A 14,763-nucleotide genomic window follows, 5' to 3' on the forward strand; every position below is an offset into this window, starting at 1 on the left:
TCTCTCTCTCTCTCTCTCTCTCTCTCTCTCTCTCTCTCTCTCTCTCGCTCGGGTTTGGTTTTGATATGTTTTGTGGTATTCTGATAAGGAAGACGATGGAAGAACGCAAGGTAGATCAGCAATGAAAAACTCGTTTCATTTCCTGAGTCAAGGCAAGCAGCACATATCTAGTGGGATGCAGAGATTGATCAGGAGCATCAAAAGTTTCTCACAAATATTCGGTGAGTAGATCGAGTTCAACATATATACTTTCAGTACCTTTTTTTTTTATCACATACTTTCAGTACCTTAATGCATAGGCATGAATAATACTCAGTTCCCTGGTAAAGAATTCTTTGTAAGATGTTCTCCCTTTTCACGTACCCCAGACTTTAATCTGTTAGATTTTAGGTAAAATTCCTTGTATAACAAACAACACTGTGTTATTAGTACTTATATGATTAACTAAATAACTCTGTCACTCATTCCGTCAATAAGATGTTAGTTAGAGACTTCCATATACTTTTTTCAAGAACCATAATCACAAAAGTGAAAAGATAATTCACGAAAATGATAACGGACAACACATCACCACAATAACAAATCATTAGGTAAGTAACTAAGAAAAACTATTATTTAAGGTAATAAGTGAAAATGTACAATGTTAAGCAAAGACCACACATTATGTGTGAGCAATAGGGGTGTTGCAAATTGCAATTCTCATATATGTGGCAATTGGTGGAGTACGAGAGAAAATTGCCACATATATGAGAATTATTGCAAGTTTGCAACATCTCTGTTACTCACACATGATTTGTAGCCTTTGCTCAATATTGTGGTAGGCGTAACCGTATGTAATGAGTGAAAATGCCATCATCGGAGTAAAATAGGTTCTCTTTTAAGCAATGAGTGAAAATGTAACTGTATGTAAATCATCCATGCATGCATGTATTACAGTACTGTATGAAAATATGCAAAAAGATAACCTAACCCGACACTATATATAATATCCTTGTATGAAATTCCATATATTATAAGCGCCAAAAAACCATCGCATGCAGTTACCCGTCAGCTGAAACCCTAACCATTCATGAGTGTCCTTCTACCGATAGGTCCTCACCGACGGCGACTGCCTTGTTGCACCGCCACCATCAGCAAGGTAGCTAGATAGCATATGAAACCCTTGCCTCCACCAAGCTTCAGCTCCCTTTCCGGCCTCTTGACGTACACTGTAATAGTGTAGTTTAAAAGTAACTTGGAAAGTAATTAACTTTGAGTTTCATACCTATTTTGGTTGACAAAGCATGTCTACTCCCATGTAATGACCAAGACATATTAGCTGTACCAAGAAACCTAATTGTATGATTGGAAAATAAAGAACGACGAGACAGATATATTACACATGTTCCATCTAGCTAGCTAATTAGTCGTTCACTTACTCTATCTCTTTCTCTCTTTGTTTAATTTAGTTTACAAGGAAGACACTGATGAGGAAAAGGAAACAGAAATGGAGATTGGATTCCCTACGGACGTGAAGCATGTGACACACATAGGACTGGATGGCTCTACCACTACAAATAATAATCTCAACAATTTTCATAGCAATGCTGCTCTTCCTCCTCAAGTAGTTTCCTTCCCTTCGATTTCTCTGAAGCAATTTGAGTTGGCCATGGCTGCACAGACCACCCACCAGCCTCCTCATCACCAGTAGTGAATTGTTTTGAAGCCAAAGCAAAACTCGCTATGTTTTCTTTCTTTTGTGAATTGGTTGATGTATGAGCCTATCTCCTCAACTATTACAGATTATATAAGCATGCATGTATGGTTTTGGTGAGGTGGGGTGGGTGATGATCTATCCACGGATTGTATTATGGAAATGATTAGTTTTATTGCGTGGAATGAAACATACTTGGATTGATAGATTAGGAAAAGAGAATGAAATTATTGATTGAGAACCAATTTCAGTTTGTTGAGTTGAACATGGATAACTCTTACTTGCATTACAGTTCAAAAATAAAGATCCACGGTTCCCAGCCATGAGAAACAACAAGCTTTTGAACATTATCATCATTGTTGACAAGGACGACATAACCTCAAAATCACAGTTAGTCAATCTGAACAAGAAGAATACACATCACACCTTTTTTACAGCCGATTCTAATTTCAAAATGTAAATATGACTTCTTTTACTATTGATAATGGAAGTCGAAGAACCTGAAGAATGTTGCAATGAATGAATTTTCCCACCCATATATAATGTGGGGGTTGTCTACGGTATTAGATGTATACCATACACTCATTTACCATTAATTGAATAAAAATAACAAGTTAAATAAGCAAAATTTACAACATTGACAAGAAAATTACTACATTTTTTTTACATAGTTATATATAATTGAACCAAGTTATTACCACGACAACAAGTTGTTCATAAACTTGTATTTTGTCTTAAGTTGAGTAATTAAATCTAATAGATAAAAATTACCCACGTGATGACTATCTTTACCAAAACGACAACAAATTTGTTGTCATATCGGTAAATGTTATCATAAAATGGTAGGTACCCTAGAAATTCCTATAATGGGGTGACGGCTTCTTCTCTGTTGTTAGTGGTGCATCCTTTGACAACATTTATACTTGTGTTGGTCAGCAACTTCTTTTCTCTCGACAACTTCTTTTCTCTCGATGGCTTCATTGTCTTAGGTTAATTTAAATGTGCGTATTTACAATGAAGGTTACTTGCCATATAGCTTTAACGTTTGTGTCTTATGACTCGGCATCAAGACCACAATAAACAAAAACAAAACACAAAACCTAGTTTTGTTTCTAACTTTAGTACTACATGGTTATATAGAAGGAAAATTCTCCAGTACTGGACAGTTTCTCGTACTGTGATTTTTTAGAATATTTAGATCCGTTAGGTCAATTATATATAAATGGTTTAGAATATTCCAAATAGCTCACCTATCTTTTTTCTTTTTTTGAACTTAAAGACAATTTTGTTATTAGAACTCAAGTAGATGGTACAATACAAATTGATCCGTTGCCATGCGCACAGAGGACAAACAAGACCATCTGATTCGTATGAGGGTTGTATCCTCATTACAAATTTCGGCTCATAAGGAACCTATAATCTAATAGCAAATAAATCATAGGCAAATGTTTCTAACCAAACTAGAGCAAGAAAATAAAGCTCCCCCATGTGAAAGCATGGACTAAGAGCAATTATTCCGAAGTAAACAAGAAAAGCTTGCAGATAGGGAAATAAGGGAAAAGCAAAAAATTAAAAATTAATGGGCTAAAGGAGTAAGCCCATTTATTGGGCCTTGAAGAAAGCAGCCCCAAATAGCTCACATGTTTACCTAGTCATAGACCGAATAAAATAAATCAACTTTTGTGTTTTATCTAATGGTTTTATCTCATAAAGACTTTCTATGAATGGTCTTGCGTTATCAAGATCTCTCCTTATTTGAGGAGTCTTGCTTTATCGAGATCTTTGTCAAAAAGATCTTTCTTTGTTTAAATTTTCTTTGAGGAGATTTCTCCATCTCGATGAGATTTCATTTCCCATAATGTGCCATAGTTGGTCAGATTAATACTCACAAGCAATCAAGCTAATTAAATTGTTAGCGAGTTAAGACTCGGTGAATCTGTTGATTTAAAGTTATAGTTTTAGAAGATTTTACCATAGAAACTTGACATGTCATGATTTATCTACAACTTCTATTTTGTATTTGTAGAAATTCTAATTTTGAAAAAATCAACTTTAGCACTGAAACCCCGTGTTTCGCTTGTCTTCCTCCTATTAATTGCTCTGTCTGCACACCCCGCAGTGTCATAGGTATTGATTGATGGTGGTTCTTTTTTGTCATAGCTTGCAGATAAGGAAAAAAAAGATTGATGGTGGTTCTCAAGGGATCATAAGAAAAAAACCTAGTCCTGTTTAGGTGAAATGAGAACTTAAAAGACTGAGTTGGCTCTCTCTCCGTTCACAATCCCACTACTTGTATCGAAAAATACTGGCAAGCCTCGCATCCACATCAGAGCCAATGTTCACTAAGACATGAGAAATTTGATGCAAACATTATCTAAGAAACAAGAACTAAGGATTACACTATAATTCAATTGAACTTGCATATAAGGAACGTGTGGTTGGTGAACACTCATTCCCTACATCATCACAGTTTCTGTTTACGTTGAGAATTCTTCCTTCATCGACGATGACCTTTTATAATAAAAGATTTTCCTTTCGTTGAGATTTTCATTTCATCGATTTCATCGATGACTCTAGCCTTAAAAATTGTTGTCTCAAACTGAAAATAGTAAATGTTAAATAGTAACAATACAAACGTTTTTTTAGGGTTTAAGGTTTAGGGTTTACTATACTCTAAATGATTACTTGAGTGTCTACGCAACTTACCATAACCAAAACAATTGACGTTAAAGCTGTAAATTTTGTTCAAATTGTCGTATATACTCAACTATAACCAATTTACTAGTTTTTGAATAGTTGAACAAATGTGACAACAAATTTGTTGTGAGAGTGGTAACAACCAATATACTCTAAATGATTACTTGAGTGTCTACGCAACTTATCACAACGAAAACAATTTACGTTAAAGCTGTAAATTTTATTCAAATTGTCATATATACTCAACTATAACCAATTTACTAGTTTTTTAATAGTTGAACAAATATGACCACAAATTTGTTGTGAGAGTGGCAAAATATTTATGTTTTTTATCATTAATGAAATGATTACTTGAGTGACTACGAAACTTACCACAACAAAAACAATTGAGGTTAAAAAAATTTTGTATATGTTCAACTATAACCAAGTTACTAGTTTTTTAAAAAAAACCAAGTTACTAATTTTTAAACAGTAAAACAAGTGTGACACAAAATTTAATGTTAAAGTGGTAAATATTTATGTTTTTATCATTAATGAAATGATTACTTAAGTGACTACGTCAACTTACTTTGTCCAAATAGTATCAATTACTCCACGTGATCTAAGGTACAAGTTTTTAGGTCATATAACAAGAGTGACAACTAATTTGTAGTCAAAGTGGTAAATTATTTGTTTTCATCATTAATATTATGTTGGGGAAGGCGTCTCGGGGTGGAAGGGTCATCCAGTCTGCGATTCAGATACTGGAGGTTGATTCCTGGAGCTCTCTAGGGTTTTCAATGCATCATGTGTCTTCTCTTTACCGCCTCATGCTCACTAAAGGCAAGGTAAAATTTCAGATCCCTTTTCGATTTATTTATTTTTTTGATCTAATTGGTTTAGTGATTTTTGTGGTCAAAGAATTGAAATTTGAGACTGAAGATAGATAAACTCTAGGTTCAGCTGTTTGGAATAGATGGAATACATAGAGCAATATTTGGTTGTGTGATATTGAACACTTAGTTGATGAAAAGGCAACTATTGATGTTTATGAGATGCTACATGGCCTAAGATGAAAAATTTAGAAAGGCATAAGGGTGACTATACATTTTACCACAATCTATTATATTTGATCTAAACTCTGGTAATTTTTATTCTATTTGTAGTAATTACTCAAAAGACTATATCATTTACATGATTATGAACAATTTTACAATTCTGACAACATCTGCGTTGTGAACATGATAAAATTTAAATTAGACAAAAAAATATGTAAATGCTCAAAATCGTTAATTTGTTCTCCATTTGATAAACAAGGTTCTTTATTTGGTAAAAGTTGTCTAACTATGGTATTTACATCATTAACCACTCAATTACAACACAACAAATGTGATCGTAAGGAGAAATTTTTCAATTCTACTGGAGGACCACGACAACATGTTTAGTGGTCCTCTTTGACAAATAAAAAGTTGCCATGTGGTATTTATTTTGACACGTCAAAGCAAAATAAAAAAAATTATTGCATTGAACTTAAGTAAAACCCAACAACCTCAAACATATAACAAAAAAGAAAATACTACATCAACGTAGGACGAAAGTGATATCTAATCTATAAACATAGTTATTACTATGTGAAACTCTCTGCAATTACGAAACATACGAACAAAAGCGGCAAGATAATACACTAGCTTTGTTGGGTAGATTTAATCTTGAATGTTAAGATCGAATATAACTAGCAGATCAACCATATGATCAAAAAAGTTCATTCAAAACAAAAAGATAAGGGATTATTGGTAGTCCACTATACCTAGAACTTTGTGTGGATCCATTAGTAAGCTTTATTGTTTGTTATTCTCTCAAATATCTATCCTTCTTGTAGTGCTATTGGAATCAATATCGGTCAATAACAATCAATGCAAAAGATATTTTTGGTTCGTTGGATGATTAGGGATTAGTCTTCATACTGAATTCATTCATCAATTATTCTAATCACCTCCATGAAATATTAAACCAGAATTTATCCATTCTTATATATCCAGCCCCAATTATATATACGATAATGGAGAGCTGTGTTTTTTTATGTTTGAGGTTGTTTGGATTCATGGATTTACTAAAGTTAAATGCAATAATTTTTTATCTTGTTTTGACGTGTCAAAAAAAATACACCACACGGGGACTTTTTATTAGTCAGGGAGGACCACTAGACATGTTGACGTGGTCCTTCTGTAACACTGAAAAATTTCTTGATCATAAGTTGTAATTTTAGTTTTACTTGGTGTAATTTATTATCTGACAATTATAGTTACATGGTTTTGAACAATTTTACATTTCAACAAAGAACGCGTTATTACTATGGTAAATTTTATTTTTTTAAAATGACACATGTAAACATTTGATTGGGTAACCTGTAAACCGGTTCAATATGTTTCCACTATATTAGATTATAAATAATAAAAATAATAAAAAGTGAAGGTATGTGATACATCCTCATACCATAGATGACCCATATAGTTTTGATAAATCACTATATAACATCATTGATTCCTTTTGTTAGCAGTCTTTGTTATGGGACGAGCCATTTCCTCATGAGTATCAATATCTTAGTCTTTCTCACTTGCCTCACCGATAGGTCCTTGCTTCTTCCTAGAAAGGTATTCCAAAGACTCCCAAACTTTCTTCTCTTTGTCTAAGCTATCAAGTTCATCTCGAAGTATAGCAACATATATATAGTCAACTTATCATTAATTACATTCGTCAAGAGTCACCCTAATAGTTGGTTCAGTTCCCTGTCCTTCAACTACTTTTCCTTATATAAGATCCCTTCCCTCAATCAAGACCTTGAACTTTTCTAAACTTCTCAATGTTTGCTTAATCAAGTATTCTAGTGCTTCTTCATCATACTTATTCTCCAAGCTTGGGACATTAACCTATGAAAGGCTGCATAGTTGGCAAGACTAGATGTAGTGGCAAGAGAAGAGTCAAGCGGTCAGAACTGATTGAAAAAGACAACCTCTTCAATACCGTAATCAATGTAGAACACTTCATAATCGTCTTGAGAGAATTCTAGCTACAACTGCTTGGGGAGCATTGACAATCTCACTCTTCTTAAGCTTGAAATCAATATCAGTTAGAGACCAGCTTCTTGAATATATATTCAAAGAAGTTGTTGCTGAGTAAGGGCAGTGTCTTGGTCCTTAATTGTCTAAACATAAAATTTGCCAATCTAAAACCTCTGTAACTACACATTTAGCATTTTTTTCTGTTTGTTGGAAACTTCCTGTCACTCATCATACTTCTTCCAATTTTTCAGTTTTTGTTGTTTGGCAGACTTTTGAGCTCACTTAAAAAGGTGAGCATCCAAAATTCTATTGTTGTTATCAAATGAAGTATATTTTGCGAGGTCAGCTTCAACGAGCGTGGATAACATATTGATCCTTGGATCCCATAAACTTCCCTCAAAAGTTCTAGTTTTGTTAAGACTTGCCACCTTAATATCATTATTACTCTGTATTAGTCTTCGCCTTCTCACTACAATTGCTTCATGTAAGATGGCTCATCACGACAAGGACATCTCACCCCTGAGAAAGAGAAGGCAATGTTAAATGTTTCCTTGGGAATAAATAGCTTAAAACGATGACCACTAAGAACATATTCCATGATGACAAAAATTGTTTCATTTCATTATAACAACTGCAAGAAGTCGCTTGCTTTCATAGTTGGTTCAGTAGTTAGGTCTTTATATGCTTGACTGAAGCTTTGTTGGAAGATTATCGTCATTTCTTGCCGACATTAACAACACGCAATTCAGCATCAAGAAGAGCATCAAAATAGTTTGATAACTCCTCAAAATACCAATGTCTAACAATGGTGCCAAGATCACGTGAAACCATGAGCTCATCAACATTCCCCTAAACCTACTCGTTTAATCATTTTTCACAGCCATCACAAAGACTGATCCAAAATCCATTGCATCTCATTAGCCAACATTCCTAAAATACTTCAATTGAACACTCACTTCATGATCAACCAGGAGTACCGTAAGCCGTTTATAGGCTTCGTGTGCATTAGGAGGCAACTTTTTATCTCTATGAGGATTACCTTTCTTTGAACACCAAATGTTAGAAAGATTGATTCTTCGCTTGGTTAGTGGACTACTAGAAAAGAGAATCATCAACCACAATGATGCAGTACCATTCACAACACCATAATCATGTGAAATTCTTATCAAGAAATTACCTTCATTCTTGTAGTTGGGGAACATAGTTTTTCTAAATCCTCAGCTAGCTTGTTTTTCTTAACGTCAAACTCTACAACCTCGAATTGTTTCTTTGCATCTTTCTCCATCAAGTTTGCTTTTTATTCAACATATTTTGCATAACCATTCTTCACAAGTTCTAGCCTCAAGTCCTTATATGATTCTCCATCCGAATAGTGCAATGATGTAATTAAATTGCTAAACTTGTCGACACCTTGTAAAACAACGTTGACATCCTTGGTCAACACACGAGTTTCTGTAAAGAATTCAGATTCCAATACAAACGGCTTAGCAACTTGAACAATTCAGGTCGTTCCATGGCTCCTTGCCATGTAAGAGGCCCTTGTTCCTGCAACGAATACATGGGCAAACAAAGACTCTGAAAGTAAGTAAAATTCCACATTGTTGCAATAAAAAACCTGCTCCACAAAAACTTCTTCGGGCAGACGTACCTAATGGATTACTCAACTACACCTGAAACCTAGGTCCAGCAACCGAGACTTCGCTACTTGTTTTATGTTCCAGACTACGAAGTTCTTCGATGTAAGGACTGGCTTCCACTATCTGTTTTTGTTGATCCTTTGGATGACTATGTGGCTATGTGACATTTTTCCGTCCATGAAAAACAATAAGCTATACTTCGCTATCGTTGTTGTTAACAAGGACGACATAACCCCTAAATAGTAGCAAATGGATTTTATTTTTATAACATAGTGCACCTTGAAGACAAACTTCTTTCCTAAGCAGAGTTGCCTCAGATACTCATTGTTGAACAATGTAAATGCTTCGTTGACGCCACCTTTTTGGTCAACCTAGGCGCCATAAGGTAGAACAGATTAATGGTTCTTTCGGGTTGAATTCTAATTTTGTTAGAGTTGAGTGCCATGATGACAAGGGTATCTCTTGAAGTAATAGCCTATTTTTCCAATGAATCATCATGTTGTCCTAGCCACCGAAACAACTCAAACAATCTCGATATCATTTTCTTACGATCAAAATTAGAGTTTTCTATTTTTCTTTATGCATGCATTGCTTGAGTTAGAGTGAGGGATACAAAGGGCCAGAGGGAACTATAATTTATATCTTCATATGGAAAATGGGGAGTGAAACCCAATTAAGGACGTCATTCCTTTATTGATCATAGCTAGATTCGAGTCACTAATAATTTTTAATAAAATATTTCTTCACCATTTTGAGATGATTCCCCACCGCTACTCTTTCTTTACAAGGAGACACTACACACAAATTTTTTACGGTCAACTCAACAAGTATCCCCCCCCCCCCCCCCCCCCCAACCTGCTCGTTTGCATGTTTCCGCACATCATTTAAAAATACTAATCTAAAATCTATTGCATCTCATTAGCCAACCTTCCATGTGGAAAATACTCTAATTGAACACTCCGCAATGAATCAGGCGTGTCTTAAGTCATTTCTAACCTACGCGTTCATAATGAGGCCATTTTTCATCTATATGAGGATTTGCCATTTTCTAACACTAAATGCTAGAAAGATTGACTCTCTGCTTTAGTAGCAGACTACTAGATGCAAGAGCATCATCAACCACAATGATGTAGTCCCCATTCACAACCTCCATAACCTTTTATGTGAATTCTTGCCATGAATTAGCTTCGACCTGTAGTTAAGGGTACATATATAGATTTTCAAATGCTCAACTTGCTAATTCAAAGCGTCAATCTCTACAGCCTTGAATTGTTCTGTATCTTCCTCCGATCCATCATGTTTGCACCTTATTGGACATATTTTGCATAACCATTCTCCATAAGTTTCAGCCGTAAGTCCTTATCTGATCTTCATCTGGATAATACATCGACCCAATTAAATTGCTAAACTTATCGCCATGCACCTTGTAAAACAAGGTTTACATTCTTGTCCACCACACGAGATTCTATAAAGAATTTAGATTCCAATGTAAACGATTCAACAGCTTAAACAATGTTGGTTGTTCTATGGCTCTTTTCCATGGAGGAGACCCTAGTTCCTGCAATGAATACATGGACAAATAAAAACTCTGAAAGTAAATAAATTCCCACTCTGCTGCAATCACAAACCTACTCCACAGAAGCTTTTATGAGCATACCCTTATTTTCTATCAAAAAGCTCTTTGCATCAAAGTTGTTGCTTAAAGGTATATACCTAATATGGATTCCTCAACTGCACCTGGAACCCAAGTCCAGCAATCAAGACCTTCACTATTTGCTTTTTGTCCCAGACTACGCAATTCTTCAAGCAAAGCCTAGCTTCTACAATCTGTTTCTATTGACCTTGTGGCTGACTATGTGGCTCCATGACATTTTCCTATCCATGAGAAACAACAAACTATGCTACATTATTGTTATTGTTAACATTGACGACATAACCCTTAAATACTAGCCGATGAAATTTATTTTTATAACACAGTCCACCTTGATGACAAGCTCTTTGCCTAAGCAGAGCTGCCTCATATACTCTCTGTTGAATAATGCGAAGGCTTCATTGACGCCACCTTTTTGGCTAGTCTTAGCGCCATAAGCGAATACAGAGTGATGGTTTCTTTCGGGTTGAATTCTAGTTTTGTTAAAGTTGAGTGTCATGATGACAAGGGTATCCTCTGAAATAACAACCTATATGTTTCATTTGAGCCAACATGTTAGTGTAGTTACCGAAACTAATCAAACAATCTCGATATCGTTTTCTTCCGATCAAAACCAAAGTTCTCTTTAATTTCTTATACATTGTTTGCGTTTGAGTGAGGAATTTCTAGAAGAAAAGAGGGAACTATAATTCCTATCTTGGTATGAAAAAAGGGAAGCAAAACCAAATTAAGGACGTTCTTTCTTTCCTAATCATTGTTGGGTTCGAACACTGATCATTTTCAATAAAATATTTCTTCACCATTTTGAGATGATTCTCCACAGTTAGTCTTTTTTTACAAGGTACGTAACACTACACACACTTTTTTTTACGGTCGATTGTTGTCTTAGTTCCAGCTTTGGGCATGCTGGAATTGCAAATGGGCGAAGAGATTGATTGAATATTGTCAGACGTTGGTTGACGTCATACGAACAAGTAAGGTCCACTAGTTTCTTTACAAGTTAGCCTTTGAGGGCGAGATGATTGTAGCGATGTGGTGGGAGTAAGGTCGTCCACTAGAATCAGCGGTGACTACAAACGGGTTGAAGTATGGGTGCCTAACTTCTTGGGTACCCATAACAGAAAGGCATGGGCTCATGGCCTTGAAGTTATTTTTTTTATCTTGGTTTAGGCTTATGTAGTATTATCTTTGGGTCAGATATAATCTCTCACATTCTTTGTTGTGCAGTTTTGTAAGGTATCCTCTAAGTCTTTGAATTAGTTGAGGAAATGCTTGGTTTCGGTTCAGTTCCTTCTCTACCATCGTCAGAAAATCGTCCTTGGGTTTCTTTGGTTCAATTCCATACTAGCTGCAAGTTTATTTTTATTTTTATTTTTTATAAAATGGTTCTATTCTATTGATAAAAAAACAATTGTACAATGAGCCCTCTCACACAAGCTAATTAAGGGATCTTGACATTCGCAGTCGTTGCCTACACATGTAACCATGACTCTTATTATAGAAGACTACCCCTTGATCATATATATATATAGAAGCTACAAAATGTAACCCAACAATAAATCTGTTTAGAGACCCTTATGGTGTACATTAACAGTGGTACAATTGGGTTAAACATGTAATGACTTTATAATCAAGTAAACAGTTCTGAACCGCACTCCATTCTCTTAAAATGAAGGCATTATTAGAAAAGTAAAGCAAGGAAATAAAGAATTAGGCCAAGAGCAACCTTAGTCCTAAATAGCAGCCCAAAAATGCCCAACTCGTTGACCCAAGCCCTGATGCATCTCCCTTTGTTGTTGTCCCCTCCGACCACGGGATCCACCATGAACCAATGTCTCTCTGATCCTGTCAAGATCCTCACGCCATGAGAAATCCAATACATCTCCATGACGCTAAAACCACCGAGCCCACATCGGAGATCTTCGCCCTTCCGCCAAGAAGCTCCAAGGCCCTCGCCGTCATAGAATTAGTGAGTTCATGATGAGTGTCCTGCCTCTATAGCCGCCACCCACCCTTCCTTGAGATGCCATCTCAAAACATGTTGCCAAATCATCTGCCAAAACCACGAGTGAACCGCATCCATGATCCCTAAAACCCAATATTATTCCAACACCCGTCGGCATCAATCCCACGTTGAGCATGTACATCGTCGACGAGCATCAAACTCGAAACCTTAGACCAGATGTTGGGGAGCTGTTCAGATTTTTCTAAAGCTCTCAGAGTTGAAGGAACCTAGCTCATCCCTCACTCAGTCGCATGTTAGGTAGCCTATATATAATTGAAATTTGTTTAGTTCTTCTGGTTTGAAGTCGACATCTGTTTAGTTATTGTGGTTTTATTTTAATCTGGATAGTTTTTAAAGTCATGATTTTTCATCCAAATAGTCCTTATTAGGGCTGGGCATAAGGCCCGTAGCAGGAAAAAAACCCTACAAACCGACCCGAACCGGCTGGGCCGGGCCGGGCTTTTTTCCGGTCCGATTATAAAAAATGTTCATTTTGGGCCGGTCCTTGACTATGCCGGTCCGGGCCCGGGCTCTGATTTTTTAACAGCATTTGAGCCCGAAAGTCCAAACTATAGTTATGTTGTGCCACTTAGCCCATTATGGGCTAGTTTTTCAAGCCCAGCTAGAGTATGTTTCAAGTTGCAATTATACAAACAACCACATGAGATTATCACCATCTTGTAAAACCTTATCTTTCTACTCTTATAGAGCAACTCGTCCTCTTCTCAACTATCACTTTCTCAATTTCTCTTCTCTCTTTCTAAACACATAGACGCATATGGAAACAAGTTTGATCGGCATAGATCAATCGATGAAGAAGCTTCCTCTTTATTCTTCTCTCTTCTCTCTTTCTCTCGTTCTTAAACAAGGCCGACAAAGATCAATCGTTGAGAAGCTTTCTCTCCAAATTTGAAGAAAAAAGCAGGATCTAACCGATCTGTCACTGAAAATTGTGGGTTTTGTACAACAAATTTCTTTTTCTGGGAAATATAAAAATTGGGTCCTATGTTTTCTCTTTCTAATTTGTTTGTTCTGGGGTTTTGCCCAGTTACTCAAAAGTTCTAGATTTGGTTGATATTGTAATGTGGTCTGTGTGATTAGTTTGCAGTTAACACTACTAAGCAAATTGGGAGGAAATTGAGAAAGGACAAAGGAGAATACAGGTTTCCAGGTTACTGAGAAGGGAGCAAATATTTCACTGAAAACAAGCCCGAAGGCCCGGCAAGACCGGCCGGTTCTTGTCTGTCCAGGCTTTCTCCGGTTTTAGAAATTTTCAGTGCAGAGACCGGCCCGTTTGACTAGTGATCGGTCCGGGCCCGGTCCTTGAAAAATTAGTGCCGGTCTGGGACCATGCCCAGCCCTAGTCCTTATGGTTTTATTTTAATCTAAATAGTCCTTAAAGTCATGATTTTTCATCCAAATAATCCGGTTATAAATCACTTCCCAATTGGTTATCGTCCGATATTTTGGAAATTTCCCGAGATTTCGGCGAAATCCCCGAAATATCACGATATTATGATTGGTGACAGAGACCCACCTTCAATTATCTATCCGCACGTCATCAGTTTCTTGACTTTGACCCGAAATTCACCCATAAAAACCCCCACATTGAGAAGCCAGTGGGATTCGAACCTAGCTTGGCACGTTTCCAGCTTATTGACTTAGCCAACCGTGCTATGTTCACAAGTTATTAATGTATACATTATTATGTTATATAAACGTTTAAAAACTTGGTAGAAATCAATAATTAACTTACTCTCAATAGTACTAAGGGACCCTAGTACTAATGTATTATGTAATATACTTGCTTATAGAGTAAATAATTGATCAAATAAACATATCATAAAGTTTTACATGGAGTATGTTGTTATGCAAATTCCAATAGTTTCCGTCGAATTTTCGTCCATATCGGTACTTTCTAAAATTTCTGAAATTTCCTTCAAAATTTCCATTTTTCAGATTGTCGATATATCCATAATCATCGATATTTTCTTTCTTGTTAATGCCACTTTGAAAAAGGAAAAAAAAAAAAAAAAAAAAAA

At 36.0% G+C, this 14,763-nt stretch overlaps 1 protein-coding gene across 1 annotated transcript in view; it reads left to right on the forward strand.

The window, feature by feature from the left end:
• Positions 1 to 1,936, forward strand: part of LOC101305744 — a 2,359-nt gene extending 423 nt beyond the window's left edge. Inside the window, exons 2-3 of the mRNA XM_004296631.1 lie at positions 93 to 221; positions 1,449 to 1,936. Of these exons, the coding sequence (XP_004296679.1) occupies positions 93 to 221; positions 1,449 to 1,690 (371 nt within the window). The 3' untranslated portion in view covers positions 1,691 to 1,936. The remainder of the gene's footprint in view (positions 1 to 92; positions 222 to 1,448) is intronic.
• Positions 1,937 to 14,763: the final 12,827 nt, after the last annotated feature.

The sequence above is a fragment of the Fragaria vesca genome, linkage group LG4 (genome assembly GCF_000184155.1).
Source record: "Fragaria vesca subsp. vesca linkage group LG4, FraVesHawaii_1.0, whole genome shotgun sequence".
NCBI lineage: Eukaryota > Viridiplantae > Streptophyta > Magnoliopsida > Rosales > Rosaceae > Fragaria > Fragaria vesca.